The 23,087-nt window shown below is 46.8% G+C and overlaps 1 protein-coding gene across 1 annotated transcript in view; it reads right to left on the reverse strand.

The window, feature by feature from the left end:
- Positions 1 to 23,087, reverse strand: part of LOC309973276 (BOS complex subunit NOMO1) — a 52,834-nt gene that overhangs the window by 4,895 nt on the left and 24,852 nt on the right. Inside the window, exons 14-28 of the mRNA XM_082857403.1 lie at positions 22,848 to 22,979; positions 21,634 to 21,770; positions 20,017 to 20,104; positions 16,930 to 16,993; positions 16,269 to 16,364; positions 12,931 to 13,149; positions 12,750 to 12,832; positions 11,746 to 11,905; positions 11,477 to 11,603; positions 9,588 to 9,701; positions 8,568 to 8,695; positions 7,351 to 7,492; positions 3,292 to 3,375; positions 1,985 to 2,095; positions 314 to 415 (exon numbers count right to left, since the gene is read on the reverse strand). Coding sequence (XP_082713529.1) covers positions 314 to 415; positions 1,985 to 2,095; positions 3,292 to 3,375; positions 7,351 to 7,492; positions 8,568 to 8,695; positions 9,588 to 9,701; positions 11,477 to 11,603; positions 11,746 to 11,905; positions 12,750 to 12,832; positions 12,931 to 13,149; positions 16,269 to 16,364; positions 16,930 to 16,993; positions 20,017 to 20,104; positions 21,634 to 21,770; positions 22,848 to 22,979 — 1,787 coding nt within the window. The remainder of the gene's footprint in view (positions 1 to 313; positions 416 to 1,984; positions 2,096 to 3,291; positions 3,376 to 7,350; positions 7,493 to 8,567; positions 8,696 to 9,587; positions 9,702 to 11,476; positions 11,604 to 11,745; positions 11,906 to 12,749; positions 12,833 to 12,930; positions 13,150 to 16,268; positions 16,365 to 16,929; positions 16,994 to 20,016; positions 20,105 to 21,633; positions 21,771 to 22,847; positions 22,980 to 23,087) is intronic.

Here is a 23,087-nt window from a genome sequence, read left to right on the forward strand (position 1 = left end):
CATGAATCAAAAAAAGACCAAAAGGAAACCTATCAGCACATTAACAGTGGTTACTTCTGGATGACGGGATTATGTCTGATTTCCACCCCCCTCCCCAATCTCCTGCCATGAATGTGTATTATTTTTGTAAATAGAAAAAGAGCTAATTCCAAAAAAATAATCCTTAGAGAGCCCCACCTCCTCTGATTCAGAAAGCACGACATCAACTGTGCCAGCAAGGTGGTATGAGGGGGAAATGGGAGAACTGTGTTTCCTTAGCTGAAAAGTGCAACCACTATGACAAAGACGGAAAGCAGAGTGGAGCGGGCATCACCTGGCCGTCTCTGAGCAGGGGCGGGAAGTGGAAGAAGAGGGATTGGCCCAGGGAGACCGTCTGGATCGGGTTGTCCAGGTTGTCACTTTTGTAAAGCTTTACCTGGAGAGCAGAGACAAAGAGGGCGTGCTTTTAAAACTGAAAACACGATAAACATTGCATTTCAGACACCCTCGGGTCAGCTTATCTCTTGTGGGGAGAGGATCTCTGGAAACACGGATCTTTGAAAGAGCAACCGTCCACCCCTGACAGGCCATTCCTAACGCATCTGAGATGCCAGTGATGTGACACGTGTCGAAATGTTAAGATTTTAAAATAGATTCTGATAACTTATGTTAACACTCAAAATAGTGTAGTGATACTATTGAAGAGAATAGCTTCTAACATGTCTATAACATGCCAGGCCTGCTACAGGCACTTCACATACATCGTCACCAACCTTGGCTATTAAACAGGCATGGTAGTCATCCCCATGGAGACTCAGAGAGCCTGCATCACCTAAGGTCGCACAGTTATCGCCTGGTAGAGCCTGGGACCCAGCCCTCCTCACTGCTGGTCTCGCCCACCTGGCGTGGCCTCCCACATGCTGTATCCTCAACCCCACAGGTATTCCTTAAACTTGAAATGCATTCCCATTTTGCGTTTGGTTCTCTGGCTGCTTCCAGAAGCAATTCAGTGCTTTGTTGGTGGCCCTTCTTTCTCTCCAGCCCAGGTTCGCTGCCTGTTCCCACTACCATCTGCAATGGGGCGTGAGACACGGGAGGTACAGCCCTGGTACCATACCCTCCCTCCAGTTTCCCCATCCCTGCCCAGGCCTCTTCATACTTGGGCATCACCCACCAGGCCCACAGACAACATGCCCGCAGCCCCTGAAGGGCAGCTGAGGTGAGTTAACCTAAGCACATGTTCTCACTCAAGTCAAATGCTTCATTGTATATATTACATGTGCCTCTGAAAAATACTTCCCCATGGCGATTCATTAACATCGTTCCAGGCATCACAGGGCACTGTACAGACACTTCTTCCTTAACTGCAGACATGCGGGTTCTGTTAGAGCTCCAGCAGGCCTTAAGAGGCCACTGAGGGCTTCCCTGGTGGCGCAGTGGTTGAGAGTCCGCCTGCTGATGCAGGGAACACGGGTTCGTGCCCCGGTCCGGGAAGATCCCACATGCCGTGGAGTGGCTGAGCCCGTGAGCCATGGCCGCTGAGCCTGCGCGTCCGGAGCCTGTGCTCCGCAACGGGAGAGGCCACAGCAGTGAGAGGCCCGCGTACCGCAAAAAAAAAAAAAAAAAAAAAAAAAAAAAAGAGGCCACTGAGTCCAACTCCGTGGTATCACAGAGCAGGGGACAGAATCTAGAAAGTGACGAGGTGCTTTGCCCTAAAACCATCTTTCCGTTTTAGACTCCAGATTGTATTGCTCGTTCATCAGGTTTCTACTGTGATGCTTCCAAAGACACACACGGCTGGCAAAACAGTGATCTGAAACTGGACCACATGTCTCTCCAGCAATCAGGAATCATTCCCCCAGAGGCATGCTGGGATTGAAGATTCTTAAATCTCAACCTCAACCCTCAGCTAAAGCAAGCGCTAGACAGGCCCGGATATCCTGCTCCCTTCTCATCTTGAAGCCGGAAAGAACAGAGCACTTGAACCTTAAAAATCTGGCCTTACCCATAATGTAGGAAGATACTCGGATGAAGTGATCACATTTCCACTCAAGTCAAACTGATTTATCTGCCGGAAAACTATGATGTTCACATCATCAATGTCGTTATTCCCAACCTGAGAAGTGAGAAGGAAGACTGGGGTTGAGGACGCTGGAAGGGGTACCTCTACTCCAGCCGGGGGATCTCCTAGGAGCTATTTCCTAGCTGACTTCACTTTGTATTCAGGGAGCAAAGCTTGCCGTTCCAGCAGCCTGAGTCTATGGTCCCAAACTGACAGGAGATGGGCGACACCTGGCCCATGGGCACGCTTTGTTTGACAAGCACAGTTTTTTTCTTTTTCTAACTTTTAATGACTTGTCAACATTCAAAAAAAGCAATTTCATTTAAAAAAAGCCAGATTTCCCAGCTTTTCTTGAAAAAAGGGAAAGATGTTCTTGCCTGGCAGGGATTGGCAGGAGCCAAGCTCCAGCTGCCCCCCCCCCGGTGGGTGGGTGCCCCCGTTTGTGACCTTTTCATATGTGGGACCAAGGTCCACATGGCTGCCTGTGATCCTGGTCTGAGTCCCCATGGCAGGGAAATACAAAATTATAAGACATAGCCATCACAACCATTTAAAATGCCAGATGCCATAAAGACATGAAGAAAACTCACTTTCTAGGCCAAAAAGTCCTAAATGGCCCACCGGCCTCCTAACCCCTCATAATCTTTATGCTTAATGCCACCTAATGAAGCCAGCAAGAGGCAGGCCCTCTCGTCCACCCAAGCCCTCTACTCTAGCGAACAAGACTTATTCTATGGAAGAAAACCTCACTGAAAATGATTCCAAGGCCACTTCCTGTGACCTGGAGGGCTGCCTCTTTAGGGATCAATTAGCTAAGTTGTGATCCTAAAGATCAAGAGGCTCTCCTTGGTGGGAAAACAAGGTCATCTAAATATAAGAAAAGTGGGCAGCCCCATCACCAATTAAGCCCATGTTCTCTTTATTACCCTCCCTTGATTTGAAATGCTACTTAGCCCTTAAGATCCTTAACTTGCAGAATAATGATGGGAACTTGCAGGGGAAGTGGGGAAACAACAGCTGGGATTTCTTCTCTGTACGCACGACAGCGATGCTATTCATTAAAAGCCCAAGAAAATGCTGCTTGAGAAAATGACACTATTCCAAGAGGGCCCTTAATTAGGATTTAAAGCGCCCCCCGCACCCCGCCCCAGCCGAAACAGATGAAAGGCAGACAGCCACAGGAGTGCTGAAGGATTTTTGATCAGGGAAGCAATCATGCCACGATTCCACTGAAGAATTTCATGTCATACCGCAATGACCCGGTGGTGAGGCAGGGCCCGTTCAATGTGGTCGTTGCCTTCTGCCTTGAGCTGAACGTGGTATACACATCCCGGCTGCAAACAAAAGCAGGAGTCACTTCTTTGGAAAGGGGCTTGTCACGAGACCTGATCTGAGCCTGCTCTGCCTGCAGGCCCCCATCAGAAGGGTGCCTTCCTGTTCCACCTCAGTTCCTAAGATGTGGCCTGTTAACCTTCTTAAGAGTTCCTTGAAAAAGCACCCTGATGCAGAAACATTTTCCTGAAGTTCTACAATTCCTTCAAACCCCATTCAGTTTCTCCTACCCAACGGAAATTAAATGTGGTTTCTGATTCCAAAACTGCAAGCATGATATGCTTATTCTGATAAAATTATTCTTCCCTTGCTGCCCAGCCCGCCCCTCTAGCTGTGTATGTGCACTGAATGGTATCTGGAATGACATTCCCAAAGGGGTATTATTTCTGGGGAGTGGGATTTGAGGTTTTCCCTTTTTTAAAACAAATTTCTTCTTTATACATTTTATTCTATTCCTCAAATGTATAGGCATATATGATGTTTACCAAAAAAAAAAAAAACCCACACTTTTCTAAAAAAACTTTTTTTGTTGACACTGCACACATGAAGGATGTATATTATTTACTTAGATAATTTTTTGGCAGATAGCAGTAAAGTACTTTGTTCTAATAAAGCCAGCAGATTATGACAATTTTCCAATAGAGGGAAGTAAACTGCCTTAAAGAAATGAAGTTTTTTGTTTGTTTCTCACATTGCTGTATGGGCTAGTTGCAACTCTTAATAAAGAAAGATATGAGTTCAAGATATGAGCCTTCTCGGAAGGCTGCAAATCAGACAAAATTAGCTTTACGCAAGGCTTTAAGAGTATAAAAGAACCCACTGTTTGTCAACTTCTGAACTACTTTTTTTCTTACACACTTATTAAAAGAAAAGATCTGCAAAGGATGACAGATCACTTATACTAGCGGGGTTTTAAAAACTTTTAAAACAACCAATTGCTGATCATCAACTGCACACTGGACCCGATGACACATTAGGATCTAGAGCCGGGGCCAAGTTCAAAGTTGACCGTGTGCATCCAAGAGGGGACAACCCTGAGATCGTAACTGTTGATCTATACGTTAGCGAGGATAACACGGCCCTGGTCTCCTAAAATCGTGTGCACTGTTACCTTCTTCTCTGTGTGCGGGCAGAGCAGTGTCCGAAACGGCATTCGCTCTACATTAACCAGGGGCCCTTCCAGGTGGTAGCTTAAGGGTGATTTTTTTTTTCCCTTTCAAAATTTTATCCTTTTTGATATGTTGCTTGAACTATTTTATAATGAGCACACGGGTACCTTTACAGAGACAATAAAGCTATTATTAAAAAAACAAGAACAAAAAAAAAAAACAAGAACAATCAAATTTATGATCACCAATGGTGATTGCATTAATTCACTTTATAGCTCAGTGAGGACTAGCAGCATTGGGTCTGGTTCAAAATATCTACCTGCACCTCAGAAAGGAAAGACATGCATAGCGATTTGTAAAGAAAAGAAGGGACGGGCACTGCTGAAGATGGGAACAATGGGCACTGCCCTCTCATGCCCATGCCCAGCCGGGCAGGAGCCCATTGGGCAGCTGCTCCCATCCTAACCGGCCCGACTCCTCGCTCCTGGCCGGCTGACTCTGGGATTCACCTTCAGCCTCTGGCAGCAACACCTAGGGATGCAGCCTCTCACCCAAGATGCCTTGACAAGTACACTGACCGGAAAGATCAACTGGGGAAATGAATTCTAACGGGGGTTGAAATCTTTGGGAAATGTTCAACAAGGGCTCTCCAGCCCGGCATCCTCTGGGAGACTGGAAAACTCAAATCTAAACCCTAGATGGGAAACGTCTAGCCTTAGGCTATTCCTCCAGAATCTGAGGCCTGGCACGTGAAAAAGGCGTGGGCTGCCACAAGGGGGCGACTCTAAACAACACTGAAACCACTAATGAATTAACACCTATTACGAGGAGGGTGTGGGGCAGCATCATTTAAAACGGAAATCTATTGTCGTGGAGAAGAAAACGATATTCGGTTTAGTTAAATAAAATGTGTTAAGTTGGTGAGTTTAGAGAAACATGTCTGGGCCACTAAGACCCTCGGAAGAACCAACCCGGTGATGTGGAATCTGCATTCCTACAACCATAAGAGGGAGGTGAGCCTGAAACACTGAGTCCCCCCAGCCCCGGCCAGGGGAAGGCAGACTGAAGTGCACAGGCTCCTGCGAGGCCATCCACCTGCTGCTAACTTAGACCAAGAAAAGCTGCAAGCAAACACCTAAGCTGGCAGTTCTGGTGAGGACCACCTCAGGGGAAGGTGCTGTCTGTTCTTGCTTTTACCACTTACGGAGTCAGTGTATCACACACTGCTCCATGCGTTTTACGTGTATTAACTCACTTAATACTCACAGCCATCTGGAAGGTAGACATTATTCTCATCCTCACTTTACAGATGATGAAACACATAAAAAGCATGAGACACTTGCCTGAACTTACACAGCTAAGAAATGACGGAGGCAGGGAGAAAGGCATTAGTGCAGCCCACGAAGGACTAAATTTCAAAGGCTGGGCCTGCACTGAAGGCAGGAGACAGAGAAGCTGGCTCTAAGGACCCGTCGCCCCTCCCGGGGCCCTGGCTACAGCCGGCCTGGGGGGCGGGGGACATCCATGCTGCCGCCACCACTCTGTGCTCTCTGGAACCACTGCTGCGAGGAAGGAAAGCAGGCCTGGGGGACAGCAGGGAGCAGTGTCCCAGTGGCAGCATGCTCCACAGAGGGTGGGCCTCTCCAAGGGCAGAGGAGAGCGAGAAGGGAGCGTCGCGGTCAGGCCATCCAGACTCCTGCGGGAGCAAAAGCGCCGCTGTCTTGCCGAGTCTGAGGAGAAGATACTGAAGACGGGGAGTGGTGGGCAGAGGGCACAGGGAGCCCACCTGTGGGTGTGCATCCGGCTGGGCCATCAGAGCATACGCTCTCCAGTCCTCCCCAAGCCCATCTTCCTCCTTCAGCTTTTTGAACCCTCCTCACTCACCAAGCAACCTCCTGACCTGACTTCCCCATATCTGTGGGTGGGGATGGGCGGACAATGGACATGGATGTTCTTACCTTTGGGAAAGGACAGCATCGCCCCAACATACCTAAGTAAACTGGCAAACGGATTTGCACCTCAGCTCACGCGATTCAGGCAAACATCAGTCAGTTGCCAAGAGGTGTACGACTATCCCTGGGGTCAACTAAGAACATCCAGTTTGTGAATCTGAAAGGCTGAGGACCAAACCCTGGATCCAAGTGGCCCTGTCCAGTGGGTGCCATCAACCCACATTCTGGTTTGGTGACTCCTACTTAGTGTCTGCTGAACGAGCAAATGAATGCATGGATGTGCAAGTAAAAGTGAGGAAAAAGGCACCATAAATTCTGAACCACATGCTGCAATTGAGCAGCCAAAAGGACAAATAAGTCGGTTATTAGGCCTGCACAGAGTTGTGGGTTGTTTTTTTTTTTAATTGGTTGTTAACCTTCTAAAAATCAGAAGTTTTCACATTTTTACAAACTCAAAACGATCTGGCAACCCTGAGTCTGTCTTCCCACACAGCTGTGTAGAGCTGGAGTTGAGTGGCAGCTGCCCCCTTCTTGTGGGCCAGGCCCTCTCCAGGGCCCCGCAGTCCACACCACTCCCTACCAGGCACCCAGCATCCTCCAGCCTTTCACACTTGTCTTCTGGCACCACAGGCATCTGGTTTGAGAGCCCTGGCCTGAGCCACACTACCCATGCTAGGCAAAAGGTGCACCAAACCCATGGTTTTCCACCTTTATTTCACTACAAAACCCTCAACCCAGTACATCAGCTACATAAAAGGTAAGTATGTCAGCTACAATAGGGATTGGGAAGAGTTCCAAAACCTACGCTGCCCTGGCAATGCTCTCGACCCCATTCCTAGTAGTCTTGGGGGTACCACAAGGCACTGCTGAACCCGGTATGCAAAAATCCACTAATGAAACACGTCCAAAGGCTCACCAGCAATCCACGTAACCTGAACTTCCCTTCTTCGTCTGTCACGGTGTCTTCTCCATAAATACTGCAGTCGTTCTGGCCCACTGCTTCCACGGCAACACCCTGTTCTGGTTCTCCATTTAAGGAAGAAACTGTACCATAGCAACTAGAGGGACGAGAGAAGAAACAGAACATGACATTCTTGGGGTCTTCTGAAGCACACAAAAGATTTCAGGGAAAGTGTCCTGCATTTACTAACAATTTACAGTGCAAAATAGCTCAGTGGAGAACTGCCCCAAATGACCCAGACAACTCAGTTCTAGCTGTGTCACTTGCAAATCGAGCCTTCCTGCCGGAGGGCTCAGGCCAGCCAGAAGGCTGTCATCAATTTCTCTTCTTGTACATTCTAAAGGATGCTCCAGAAAATTGTAATTAAAAAAGGATAAGCTTTATTTTATTCCACTTTATTGTATTTTGTTAAGCTTTAATTTAAATAATGAAGCATCCAATAAAATGAAAAGAAGTCACTTCCCCTTTCATTCCATTTTTATATTTGATTGAAAATGGTCCGTTTTTCTAAACCCACTCTTTCTGATTAATCGATCTTTGCCTCGAGTGCTTTTGTAAATGTGTATAAATATATTTATTAATATTTGTGTAAACTGTCTCTGAAAGTATTCAGAAACACTGGAAAACCTAGGTAGCTCAGAGACCAGGATAGGAGGGAAACTTCACATTGTACAGACTCTTTCCAGCATTTCCAAGTTTCACTCAAGTGAATGCATTTCCTCCTTTTCAAAATGTAACTCCCTCAAGTTTCAAACTTTTTTAAAAAATGAAAATTTTTAGGAACTAAATAGGGTCTTTCAGGCCAATTTCAAAATAGGAACTTTGTGACTGAATCATTCGTTTGAAGGGAGTTCCCTGTTGGCCTAGTTGTTAGGATTCAGCACTGTCACTGCTGTGGCCTGGGCTCGATCCCTAGTCAGGGAACTGAGATCCTGCAAGCTGCCCGGCATGGCCAAAATTAAAATTAAGAAAAAAAAAGGGGGGATGTACACTTGTTGGAGATATTAGAAGAAAACGGCAGCAGTCAGGAGCCTGTGGACCTCATATCCTATATCCCTTGTCTTCCAAATAAAATCAGTATGAAGACTGGGATGAGTTTCTAGAGAATAGAAGCGTGAGTGTGATCCCACAGCCCGGGCTTGGGAGAGGGGGGTGCAGGTGGGGCTGCCTACCTGTAGGCCGTGCGGTAGCCGGTGATGGTGATCTTCAAGTTCTGCCCCTCCTGCACCTCGATCATCTGCGAGGATGGCTCAAACCGGAATTCTTTCATCATGGGCTTGAAGTAATACTGGCCGGGGCTCTGCCGAGAGACAACCACAAACTGAGCCTCTGCTGCAAATCTAGGTATGGCTTCAAAGGGGGCGGCTGAAGTCATGATGGACCAGAATTAGGCCCAAGAGCTCCATGGCTTCCTAGACACCTAGAAATGGTAACTCTAACTCTACAATAAATCATTACAGTGACAGCAATTACAAGTCTAACAGCAGCTGTCATCATGGTGTGCCTACAAGAACGCTGTGGGGTAGAAATCATATGTGAATTTTATGAAGGAAGCAATTGAGGCTCAGAGAGGTCAAGTAACTTGCCTGAGATGACCCAGCAAGTAAGTAGCAGATGGAAGATTTGAAGCTGGGTGCGCATCACTGCACAGCATGTGATCTTTCGGATACACCTCACTGCCTGTTTGCCACATCCCTGTAACAGTCACTTTATTCCCAGGACTGACAAGATGGCCAATTGACGTGCACTCCTGAGTGCCCACCACTCAGGGCCTCATTCTACATTCCCAGTGAAAAATGGGTACTATCCTCCCACCATGGGGAGTGTGCTTTGCAGAAGAAACACAAGCTCAACCCCCGAACGAGACTCGGCATTATAAACAGCACGATCCTGTGGTAAAACAAAGGGATGCCTGAGACAGGAGCCGCTGTGGCCGGGGTAATTAATTACACTGTCTCAGTGACAAGGGGGTGACCAGAAAACAAGAAGTCTGTGCAGAAGGGAACACGAATCAGCAGCATTAAGTTCTAGTGAGAGCAATCCTCTAATTACGTCTGGTCCCCGAAGAAACGTAAAACACTCCAGGCTGGTTTTCTGTTCTCACGTTGTCAAGCAACACACAAGTCACGGCCGCCGTGTCCCGGCACTCTCACGGGGGAGTCAGGCAGGCAGTAAACTACCAGACACCTTACCAGGTTTGAGAAGGTCAGAATGCCGTTGTCCTGAGTCAAGAGGTTGGAACGAAACACACCACCGCTGAGGGATAAGAGGACCCCAGGGAGGGGCTGGTCGTCTTCAGCTTTTATCTGGGGGTGGAAAAAGGAACCCCAGAGCAAGGTTAATTCATATTAACCATGAACAAGTCAAGAGGTAATCCTTAATGGGTTGTTTTTCTTTTACCGTTATTCACTGGGGGAGACAAAAGGTCTCCTCTTCATCCCCAGGGTAACCAATGTTAATAGTTTGGTGTGCAGCCTTCCAGAACTCTCTGTGCCCACACAAATCTTATCAGCATTATGGCTGCTGTTGACGGACTTCATAAGTGATCTGGTGGGGCTGGGGGAGGCCCCCTAAAATGTACGGTTCTGTAACTGCAAGTTGCTTTCTCTGCCCTCAGCCACTTTCCCGGCTGCCCTCGTCCACCAGTCCCCACCGATCAGCCTCGCTGCTTCGGAACAGCTGCATATCGTTCTAAAGCAGAGGTCAGCCAACAATGGCACACAGGCTAGCCATCGAGTTTAGTGATGGAAAAGGAGAGACGATCTGAATGTCCCTGAGCGTGTGTATCCTTGTGCACTTAAGTTTTTCTTTTTCCGAACAGTCAATTCCTAGGAGTAGAATTGTCGGAAGTGTGCACTCGAAATTCAGAAAGAAACCCCCAAACTGCCCTCCATGGTGGCTGTAACCATTTCCAGCTCCAACAAATTACCTATGTGTGGGAAAATGCGTGCTCGCCAAGAAGATGGATATTGTCTTGATTACTGCAAATCTCACCCCAGACCCAGTGTTCCTTTGCATTTCCCCAGTGACTACCGAAGTCGAGTGTTTCCTGTATGTTTATGAGTGACTTGGATGATTTCCGTGAACTGCCTTTCATATCCTTGGTTCATCTTTTCTCTGTTGGGTTGTCTTTTTTTTTTAAATTTAATTATTTATTTATTTTTGGCTGCATTGGGTCTTTGTTTCTATGCACGGGCTTTCTCTAGTTGCGGCGAGCATGGGCTTTCTCTTGTTGAAGAGCACAGGCTCTAGGCACACAGGGTTCATTACCTGTGGCACACGGGCTCTAGAACGCAGGCTCAGTAGTTGTGGAGCACGGGCTTAGTTGCTCCACAGCGTGTGGGATCTTCCTGGACCAGGGCTCAAACCCGTGTCCCCTGCATTGGCAGGCAGATTCTGAACCCACTGCGCCACCAGGGGAGCCCCATGTTGGGCTGTCTTTTTCTTATAGATTTTAGGAGACCCTGGTAAACAGGGAATGTTATTTATGGTACAGATATTTCTTCCCAGTTTGACTATCTTTCAGTTTGGTTTAAAATGCATTCTGCAATATAGAATTTTAATTTATTTGGCCTCTATGTTGAAAATATTCAGCCTCAAGATCTCCAGACTCACTCTGTCCATTACACAGCATGCTTCTTCCCAAGAAGGACTGAGGCAAGAGAGAAAGACATTCTGCATCCTTCAACAGAGAACAGAGTCAAGGATGAAAGCTTAAAATACTTCCCAAAAGGTATGCACACAAGCTTAAGTCAACAGATCTCCTAATTACAAGTGAAAGAAGCCAGACCAAAAAAAGAGTACATCCTGAATGATTCCATTTATATAAAACTCTAGGAAATGCGAAATGATCCAAAGTGAAAGAAGGCAGATCAGAGCAGTGGGGAGGGGCAGGAGAGACGGGTTGCCAAGGGTATGAGGAAATTTTGGAGGGTGACGGATGTGGCCACCATTTTGACTGTGGTAGTGTTTTCATGGGGGTCATCATATGTCAAAACTGTCAAATTATACACTTTATGTGCAGCTTACTGTATGTCTATTATACCCCATAAAGCTGCTTTTTAAAAGCACACAGTGTTACCTCAAAGCTCACGCCTGCCAAGGCATAAGCCTTAAAGTCTCCTATGGTTCCTTCCACCGCAGTCAAAACGTAGCCCTCCTTCTGCGAAGACACGGTATACTCCAGGTCACTGTGCAGTGGCCCAACACTGAGTAAAAAAGAAACACTGGAGATGGCTTTGCTTCAAATCCTGGAAGAAGCATCACCTGCCCCAAGGAAACCTGGCTCCCCAGTTTCTTTCTAGGCTCCCCGACTGATCCCAAGCAAATGTTTCTTAGTCACGGCCTTACCTATAGGCACCTTTGTCGTCAGTAAAGACTGTGATCAGGGGTGAACTCGCCCCCTTTTCACTGATGACAATCTCCACTCCTTCCAACTCTGGGTGGATCTGGCCTTCCAGAAATAAGCCTGCTTTCCCTTGTATCTCAATCAACTTCCCTGGGCAGCTTTCTAAAAAGGGAAGAGATAAACAGAAGACTAGGTTGGGGCTTCCCATTAAAGAAGGGCCTAAAACGGAGATATTGGAAGCCAGCTCCAATGAGGCTGCTGTCTGTACCAGAATCCTCAGTGACTGCAAGTGGCCCAAGCCTCTCACCATTGACGAATGGCCTTGTTCAACTGCCAGGAATGTTAGCAGGTACAGCCTACAAAGCTGGCTTTCCCCTGCTCCTCTCCCTTGGCTCTCACAGGCCACAGGTGAGGAGAGAAGCCGTTACTGCAGGTCAGAGCCTGTGCGGCTGGACCTCAGAGGACCGGTATGGAAGGCTGCCCCGGACAGGCTGCCTGCTGGACAGCCACGCCCTTCAATACTCTCCTTCCAAACACAGAAACGTCCAGGGTTTAATGAACCCACGATGCTGGGAAAAGCTATTGGTAGCCTAAATATTCCACCAGCGATCACTTCTAGTTATCCAGTCCCCAAAAGACCCTCCCATAACCCCGACCAAAAAACATAAACATCACAAACAGTTCGGACACACGAAGACATTTCAGACGTTTCAACAACTGATGCTTTTGCTTTTTATCTCCCTTCTGGTGTCAACCTGATAACATCAAGGAAAACTGAGTCCTTTTCCAAAAAGATCCCCCAATTCTAATAGTGAAAGTTACGTTTACTGATTTAGACCTTTCGTTCATCCACTCACTCATCAAGTAGTAAGATCTATGTGGCAAAGGGGACTGAAGTGCCTTACAAAGATGGTTTCACTATAACAGCAGCACAGAATAAAATTTTAATTGCAGGGAAAGAAACACTTGCAAAGGTGTGTCATCGGCTCGCTGAGCTGACATTTACCTCCACTGACGGTGGCTTCCATGGAAGGAGGATAAAAGAGCAGCTCTTTAGACGAGGGTGTGACAGTGATTTTCTCCCCAGACCTAAAATAAGTAAGATACTTCAATGTGGCTGGTCTGTCCCCCCATGAGGAAGGACATCAGAACAGACGACCCTGCAGGGAAAGCCAGAGAGCGCTTACCGTGCCCAGTAGGAGAAGTCGTAGGAGAAGGGGCCCTGTAACTCGTCCACCATCTCCTGCACAGGGGGCTTGGTCCTTCCCTCAACCCCCTCCTCTCCACCGGTCTTCTCCCTCTCCTGCCTGCGGCTCTCGATCTCGGCCAGCTGCTGCTCCCTCCGCAGCTCCTGCATGGACCTCAGAGGGCCGAGGACCAGGGCAGGTTCGCTGTCGATGGAAGATCTGGAAGAAAGGAAGGAGCGGTCCAGAAGACGAAGTCACGTATCCCTGTAGTCAGTGGGAATCAGACATTTCTGCAAGCAGAGATCCAGCAGTAAAAAAAACCCAAGCACCTCATAAAGCCACCAACACATTCTTCTCCTGTTTTGAATAAACTAATAGCTTTTTAAAAACAAAAAACTGAACTTCTTTGCCATGGTGGACGTATCTGATAGATCTGGGCTGGGATGAAATACCACTGACTTTATGACTTGAAGGAAACATCAGATTTCCCGTAGGACATGGAGTCCTTCCCACACCACACCACCATCTTCTGTCTCTCTTTCAACCTTTATTGAGAACATACTCTGCAAGAGAACCAGGCACTGGGGAGACTGTACACAGGACAGACAACATTCCCCAACCTCGTGGAATCCACATTCTAGTGGGAAGAGGCAGACAATCAACAGAAAAACGTTGTCAGGTGATAAGTACAATAAGGAAAAATAAAGCAGCATGGAAAGATAAAAGAGCTGGTGGGAGGCAAGGGGCACTACTTTTTATTAGGGGCTGAGCCAAGTCCCTTCTGATAAGGTGACACCACTGCCACCTGAAGGAAGGGCGACAGAGAGCAAACCACTTGGCTCTGGGTGAGGCCTCAGGCAAGAAGGTGTCGAGTGCAAAGTCTCTCGAAGCCTTGGAGGCAGCTCCCTGCCATGCTCAAGGGACAGCAAGGAGGAGAACAGGGAGGCCTGGGCAGAGGGACCCAGGCAGAGCCAGATCAGGTAGAGCCAGATCAGGTGTCAGACTAGGGCTTGGAAAACCTTGGTGTGGACCCTGAGGGGATGGAGTTTTAAACAGAGGAATGACAGGGTCTCCACTTTTAAAGATCACTTGGACTTCCCCATGAACAACACACTGTTATAAAGCAACAGCCAAAACTCGGACGCCAGACAGGAAGCTGCGGCAACAATCCCAGCAAGAGACAAGGGTGGGTGGAACCAAAGTATAGAGGCCAGGTGCTAAGAAAGGACTGGATGACGGATATACAGTTGGCCCTCCATTTCCGCAGGTTCCGCATCCGAGGATTCAACCAACCGCAGATGGAAAATATTTGGGGGAAAAGATATTCCAGAAAGTTCCATAAAGTAAACCTTGATTTTGCCACATGCTGGCAACTATTTACATAGCATTTACATTGTATTTACAACTATTTACATTGCATTTACATCGCGTTGGATATTATAAGTAATCTAGAGATGACTTAAAGTATATTTAAACTATACAGGAGAATGTGCATAGATTATATGCAAATACGACTTCATTTTATAAGGGACTTGAGCATCTGTGGATTTTGGTAACCACGGGGGGTCCTGGAACCAAACCCCATGGATAACAAGGATTGTACAGTTGAGGATTTGCAGATGGATCGGTTGGGTATGGGATGCAAGAGAAAGAAGAATCAAGGACCAACGAGAAAGATGGAGCTGCCATTTCTGAAACAGGGAAGGCTACGGAGGAGGTCTGTGGAGGGCGACCACCAGGAATCTGGTTTTGGATCCGGGAAGTACAAGATCCCCATTAGGGACCCCACCCCCGGCCATGTCCAGCTGGAAGATGCATTTCACATAATTTTCAGCAAAACCAAACCAAACAAAAACTCTTCTGAGGTTACAAAAATAAAGTTAATAAAGACTGAAAACAACGTAACACGGAGTCACTACTGGTAAAAATATGACTTTCTAGTCATACCAGTAATTCATACTTTCCAAGCAGGAAAATACTAAAAGACATTGCTCCAGCACCAGGCAAAGTGCCAGGCCCACAAGACAAACGCAGCAAGTCCTTCTCCTAGAAACCATGTCACCCTGGTGAATAGGTATCCCATCAATTCAGTCAGAGACCACGGGCTGCCCCTGACACTCCTCCCTCCCTGACCCCACGTGGTCAGACTGCTGCCGCGTCCCTTCAACTCAATCTCCCTGACAACTCTCCAACCCGTCCGCTTCTCTCCATCCCCACCGCCATCCACCTGGCTGAAGCCCCATCCTCCCTCACCTGGACTCCTACAAGAGCCTCTGCCCCCACCTCGATCGACTTCCACTCTTGCGCCTCTTCTATCTGTTCTCCACTCAGCAGCCAGGGGGACCTTCTTGAAACAAAGAGAAAGTGATCCCTCTACTTGAAATATGTCAGAGTGTCCACGGGACACAGCTAAGACCCTTAACGTGGCTGGCCCCCAGAAGCCCACCTCTCCTGCATGGACCTCAACCCCCTGACAAGGTCAAAGTCAAAGCACTTATGACAGCTTTTATTTTACAGTTCTGTATGTGACTCTTGGACTACTGTCCGCTGCCCCCATGAGACTCTAAGTTCCACGAGGGCAGGGGCTATCACCTACGCCCAGTGCCTAACCACTGAGGATTCTCCATCCATATTTTCTTCACGGAAGGACGGGTGGACAGAAAGATGGAGACACTGCTGGAAAGGCAACTTCAAATAAGGTTTTTGACAAAGATGGTTGTCAAATAAGGTTTGACAAATAAGGTTGACAAATAAGGTTTTTGACAAAGGTATTTGACAAAGATGGTCATATTGTCAAAATTCTTTCCTTTCTTGAGAAAATTAGGGTATCAGATGCACCCACCACACAGCAAAAATTCCTCTCAAAGGTGACATTCACACAAACCTGACCCTCAGTGAGGGACTGCCTTTCATACACTTTCTCTCATGACCCTTCTCATATAAGGTGTCATCTCTATTTCCCAAGCCTTCGAGAAAGGCTCTAAAGAAAAATAGGCAATTTTTTTTGAATTTGCTAAAACGCTTGAAATACAGTGGACAAACCAGAGATTCTTTTTTTCCTTAGCAAAGACAGGAAGTGTAACGAGTTCAAACAGAAATTTAAGACGCTGAAACGAGCTGTCAGGAGACTCTTCCTCATCCACAGTTAATTCCTGAGTCATAAAAGGAAAGGAACAGGCTGTTGTGAATTTACAGCTATGTCACATAAGTATAAGAGCGAAGACTGTTTGTACTACGCCTAGAGATAAGAAATCAAGAATAATTTTCAGAGCGTCCATTAGAGAAGGTCTGGTCCACCACCCTCCCGTGCTCAGCCCACCATGGAACACTAGCCTTACTTGATAGTCACGGTAACATCCATCATTTTGTCAGTGGTGATAGTTCCAAGGACGTGGTGGCGAATGGCTGTCAACGTCAAGATACTGGGTGAAGACCTATAAATTAGAGAAGTGGAAAGAAAACACCACATCACCTCATGGTTCTCAAAGGATCACAAACAACATCACTTATGGGCGACCTTCCTGACCCTGAAATATACTATGTGACACTGCTCTTAGCACTTCAGAACTCCTGAAATACATACAAGTGTCTTTAAGAGTAAACTGATTCTCCACACCAAAACTTTACACCTCCAATTCCCTGTGAAACCCACAAGCATTTGTAAAAATAGAAAAATGGTAGACTTGAGCTTGAGAAATTCTCATCAGTGGGGCTGGAAGATTCAACAAACATTGTATTTAAGCCACTTCCAAACCACAGCCTTCCGTCCTGGGTTTACAGAATTCTTGGGAAAGAGAGCTTTACCTTCATTTCCTCAGTAATTTACCCAACTGTCTTAAAATCCTTGTCTAGAAATTCTTTTCCATGCCTAACCTTACCGCTTCCAGAAAAAATACAAAAAACGCCCGTGTTCTCAGCAATGAGTGAAGAAGAGAGTCACGCTCACTCTCCTCCACAGGAGACACACAGACACCCCGGAGCAGTCGGCGCCCGGCTTACGTGTCATAGGTGTAGAACGCTTGCTCGAACCGGTGGCAGGAGCGAGGGGTCACCTTGTACACGCCTGCAGCCAGGAAATCAAAAGTAATTTTCAGAGAAGAGCGTCTATTATGCTGAGCAATTCCAACATCCGAAATCCAAAGGCGGTGCCTCTCACTTACAACCTATCATGGATGTGCAACACGGGATCAGAAATGCCTTTTCCGCTGCCTACGATGGCTTCTTACCAATGACCTGATCCACTTAAAGGCCCACTCACAAAGCAAGGATTTTCATTTTGCATAATTTAACAAGTCACAGCACTTGAGTCTACACAGACCAAGCTAACAGACACGTGCACGAGGAGGAACAGGAAGTACATTTCTACTGCGAATCAGACTGAGAATCTTCTACCTAATAGATTCTGTTAAAGATCCAAAAGACAGCCACAGCCTGGACTCCTTCCTATAAATATTCCTAAGAGGGGGCATGGGGCAGGGGAAGGCCCAGAAAATTATGCAACAACTGCAAAAACACTTTCATGCCATGAGCTCATGTGGGGTACACTCAGATTAGGGGCATATGATGTCATTTGCCAGAAGAATAGTTTCAGGAAGGAGCAAAGTGTAACAGTGGATTCTCCCAAATGGTCTTTAACCAACATTTTGGCCATATGACCGACCAAAACATGAAATTAGTTCAAATCACCTCTGCTGTTTCTGTCACACTGATCAAGCCTCAATGCAGTTACGAGTAGAAAAAAAATTACTAGGTTTCTTCATTCATTTTGTTTGTTCTTTCATTTGACGAACACTGACAGGGCAACACTCGGGCCGGGTATTGTGCCAGGTGTTGGTACACGGTGGGGACAGATAACGGTCCCTGCCTTCGCGGGGCTTGCCATCTACAGAGAGAGCATTCGACAGCCACGTGCACACCAGGTGTGACGGGTATGGGCAGGGGAGGAACTGGGCACTGTGGACACGAGCACAGCAGGGAGCTCTCAACGACACTGTGGGGCCAGTCTCCCTGGGGAGTAACATTGGAACCAAGAAGTGATGGGCAGGCAGGCAGAGCTGGGTGAAGAGGGGGTGGGGCAGGGAAAGCACTGAGGTAGAGCACAGCATCTGAACCACAGGCTTGCTGGCTGTCTCCCTAACAGCTGTCCTTACTGCTTACGTTTAGGGTGAAAATGCGCCCAGCCTCAGGCAGCAAATCCAACCTCCCCAGGCTCCCTTTCAGCTAAAAGTGGCCTTGTGACACGGTTCTTGCCGGTAAGACATGAAGTTTCCTGGAGGATGCGGCACGGAAAATGTTTGCCCGCCCCTCTCCTCATCTTCCTGCCTTAAACATAAGTTTTCTGGGGCAACAGTAGGCACTTTGAAAACACAAGGTAAGAAATACCAGGGAAAGAGCTAAAAGAATCACAAAGACACCAACCCTAACATCTACCAGCTGCTGAACCCATGCCTGGTGCTGCCAGACTTTGCTACTGAGCCAAATTAACTCCGCTTGTTGGGGGCTGTCGTATAGATTTTGTTACCTGCAGCCAATGGCATCCTGATTAAGACACAGGACAGAGTGGCTGGAGCAGAGTGTGACAGGTAGAGCCAGATTATACAGGAGCTCAAGGGCTGATGAAGGGTTTTGTACAAGAGTACCCCCTATCTGTGGGGTATACGTTCTAAGACCCCAGTGGATGCCTGAAACCACAGGTAGTAGCAAACCCTGTACATATTATGTTTTCACGTACACTAATAGGTGGGTAATGTATACAGCGTGGACGTGCCAGACAAAGGGACGATTCACATCTCCGGGCTGGACGGGAGCAGGATGGTGAGAGATTTCATCACGCTACTCAGAATGGCATGCAATTTAAAACTTATGAACTGTTTATTTCTGGAATTTCCCATTTAATATTTTTGGACCACAGTTGACCACAGGTACCTGACACTGTGGAAACTGAAACCATGGGTGAGTGGGGATTACTGTATCTTATCTTGAGAACCAAGAGAAGTCACTGAATTGTTCATTAGGAAAATGCAAAATAAAACCACAATGAGATACTACTTTACACCCACCAGGATGGCTAAAAATCAAAAAGAGAGCAACAAATATTGGTAAAGATGTGGAAAAACATGAACCCTCAGGCATGGCCGGGAGGAATAGCAAATGGCAAATACAGCCTTTTCAGAAAACAATTTGGCAGCTTCTCTAAAAATTAAACATAAATTTATTATATGATTCCATTCCTAAGGATCTACCCAACAAATGTCCAAACCAAGACTCGTACACAAATGTTCACAGCAACGTTATTCATAATAGCCCCAAGCTGGAAACAGCTCACATACCCACCGACCAGTGAACAGATACACAAACTGTAACATAGCCATGCAATGGGATACTATTCACCAATAAAAAGGAACCAATTATTAATACCTGCTACAACCTGGGTGAACTTCAAAAACATTACGTTAAGTGAAAGAAGCCTAAAAAATAACAGTATTGTATGATTTCATTATACGAAATGTCCAAAAAAAGGCAAATCCATAGAGACAGAAAATAAATTAGTGGCTGCCTAGAGCTGGGAATAGAGATCAAATGTAAACATGCGGGAAGGATATTACTGGGGTGATGCAAATGTTCTGAACTGGATTATAATGATGGTTGATATAGGTATAGTAACTCAACATCACTGTACTGAACACATTTTAAATGGGTGAATTTTATGGTCTGCAAATTGCATCTCAATAAAGTCATTGACAGAGAAGCCACTGAAGGACTTTAAGCAAGGCGGGAGATGATCCAATCTTTATCTTAAAAAGATCACTCATCAGGAGAGGTCATGGGCTGATGGTGCAATCCTTTTAGAAGTGAAAAGGGCCCAGTGGTCTGGCCCCAACTCCAACCCGAGAGCCTGTGAACACATGCCAGCCCCCACCTCTATTTCTTTGGGTAAAAACGCTGCTCCCTCCAGAGGAGCTAACCGCGGCCAAAGTTGACAGCTTGATGCAAACTGAACCGAGATAGGGAAAAATGCCTTTAAAACCACCCTCTGGTGCCTTTCCATTTCTCTCACTCGTAGCACATCAATCCTTCCAGACTCACCGGGCTTGGACAGGCAGAATCGGTTGACGCCTTTGGAGAGGTTATAAATCCCCACGTTCTCAGGTCCATTTCCATCCTGATAAAATTCCTAAGGGACAAAAGCCAATACAATGACTTACTAGGGGAGATGGAGACACAGCGATGATTAATAATATTTCTGTTTCTGAACCAGTCATCTGTTTTGCCCATTAATCATGTGAGCAGCTGGGTGCCACAGGAAAATCAAAAAGCTTCCAAAACTTCCAACAAAAACTGATCTTTTTCATTCAATCAACTTATATTTATTGAGCACCTGCTATGCGGCAGGCTCAAGGCTGGGCCTTGGTTGCTGCCGTGGCTCTTATTTTCAGGGAGACTTACATTCTAATATAGGAAGAGAGAAAACCCAGGTAGTCAACAAAGAAGTCAGTAGATTTCAGCTAGGAAGTAACAGAGCTTACAGAGAAATAAACAGGGAGCAGGATAGAGAGGGACCACCACAGAGGCCTGTTCAGCCTGGCCTCAGAACAGACCCCTCCTGAGCAGGTAACATTGGGGCTGCAGCCTGAGTAATGAGAAAAAGCAAATACACTCAGCTGTGCAGAAGACACGTCATTCCAGGCAGGGAAGAGTATGTGCAAAGGCCCAGAGAAGGGACCGAGCTTGGTGTGGAACTGGCCGAGGCGGCCAGTATGCCACGGCCCAGTGAGTGAAGGGGAGAGGGGTAAGGGGTAAGGTACGAGTTAACGAAGGGCTGGCCACTGTTAAGGAAGATGGATCTCCGTCTAAGGGAAATGGAAATCCACTGGTGGGTTTAAGGGAAGGAATGGTTTCCTAAATGTCTATTACTTATTCTCAACTGGATATTAATCAACCCATCTCTCGTAACAAAGCTGTTTGTTGAGCACTTGTAGTTAAGCGGTTAGAGCATTCAACTGGTGTTGGAGACACCAGTCTCACTGCCTCTGGTGTCTAATATAAGTGGCCACTTAATTGCCATTTGCCTCCGTTTCTCCACTGGGACCTTACAGTGACATCTGCCATTGCTGGAAGTCAAAAATTATATAAAGTTCATGACTGGGTCTACATAGGTGTACACAGGTGCTCCCTTTCCTGAAATCCACTGTGTACACTGCCAATCCAGCTTCAGTGACTACAAGAGAATAACCAACTCTGTCCTCAGCTGCACCTGTTCATAAACAATAGCAGTGTATGGCCAGGAAAACTTCAAATACGTAAGAGGGTTACTTAAACCTTACCATGCCCCTGGGGAGTGAGTATTATGATCTCAATTTTAGAGGAGAAAACTGAGGCTCACAAACACTAAATGAACTTGCCCGATGCTACAGAGCCCACGTGCTTTGCACTACGGCAACAGCTTCCCCAAATCACTAGTCAAAGTTAAAATTTAATGTGGAGCCAGGATAAGGAAATCTCCCAAACAAAGGCATCTTTCCACTAAGGGACTTAAAATGCTTCCTCATGGTGCTTTCCATAATAGGTGGGTGAGTCGAGGGGCAGAAAAGGGAATCCGCCTTGACTATCTATGCTGATAATACTCGTAGCATGCTAGTTCTTCTCGCTCTCCAAAAGGCAAGTGTCATTCCACATAAGAGAATCCTCAGAAGCTCCGCTTACCAGAGTGATGGCGTGAGACAGGGAGCATCTCAGCATATAGCCCGTCTGCCTGAACTCAATCGCTGACACATCGTCCTCCAGAACCTCCACCTCTAGACTCTTGTTCTTCCAGCACCAATCTTCATGCAGGATGCTGACTGCAAAGGACACAACACACACCCACGTGGGAACAGAGCACACCGCCTCCCTGGATGCCCCCAGAAAAACAGTGCTAATGAATCCTATGTGTGAGCCTCTATACACATACATACCAACAAATATGTATGTGTGTGTGTGTGTGTGTGTGTGTGTGTGTGTGTGTGTCAGTATACACATAGAGCTAATCACACTGGGAATAAGTAACTGCTAAAGAAAAACTGAAACCAATGGCCATTAAAATCACCAAGAAAGAAATTCAACTGGGCCTAAGAGCAGACTACAAGTAAGACATTCAGGGATTGGCAAACTTTTTCTGTAAGGTGCGAAAGAGTAAATATTTTCACCTTTGTGGGCCACATGGTCTCAACTATTCAACTCTGCATCTGCAGCACACAAGCAGCCACAGACGGTAAACAAACAAGTGGGCGTGGCTGTGTCCCAATAAAACTTTATTCATAAGAACAGGCAGTCGCCCTCGGCTCATAGTTTGCCAACACCTGACATAATAGAAAATATAATTCCCCAGAAAAATCAGCCTACTTTATAAGCCATTCACTGCCAGGAGCTCCCAGCTAAACTCTGACAGAGCAAAGATACAAGCAATGGGAGCTTCTCAAGAAAGGCGGAGAAAAGAGAAACAACATTCGCCAGCACCTTCTGCTTCCCAGGCCCTGTGCAAGGGGCTTCATATACTGGATTTCATGAGTCCTACATTCTGCAGAAAGGTTCTATGACTCCTATTTCAAAAGGGGAAACTGAGTCTCAGGGAGATCAAGTAAGCTGCCTCACTCACACAGCTGCTAAGTGGTAGAACACGTCCGTGTAATTATTTCACACTCTTTTCCAGCATTTAGATATAAAATGGCATGAGAAGAAGTGTGTGGGTCATCCTGATGAGGCGGTAGTTAGCTCATAAAGCCTCAACTTCTGCATTACTGCCCAAGGCTAAATAATGCACATTCAAGGTCAAGGGGTAAAGAAGAGTTAAACAAGTACAACTGTACAGCTGGGATGCAACTTGAGAGCAGGTTTCTAGAAAGTTTAGAAAGACAGGAAGTGCTGCCTTCGGTTCTTACTTTTGTATTTTCCGGGCAGCACGTTGTCAAACGTGAAAGTCATTGAGTTGACCTTGCCGGAGAGCTGGAGGCTCCGCTTCTCGCCCTGGCGGCTCAGGGACTGCAGGGTCACCAGCAGGTCACCGCAGGTGTCTGCAGAGAAAAGATGCGGGGGCCTCACTTGACTGCCTTGTGAACCATAGCAGCCGTTCGAACCCTCAATCTCTGTGTGCTGCTTCCCACCCCTTAGCTCCTGAAGGA

The sequence above is a fragment of the Leucopleurus acutus genome, assembly GCF_964270905.1.
Source record: "Leucopleurus acutus genome assembly, chromosome: 16".
Lineage (NCBI taxonomy): Eukaryota > Metazoa > Chordata > Mammalia > Artiodactyla > Delphinidae > Leucopleurus > Leucopleurus acutus.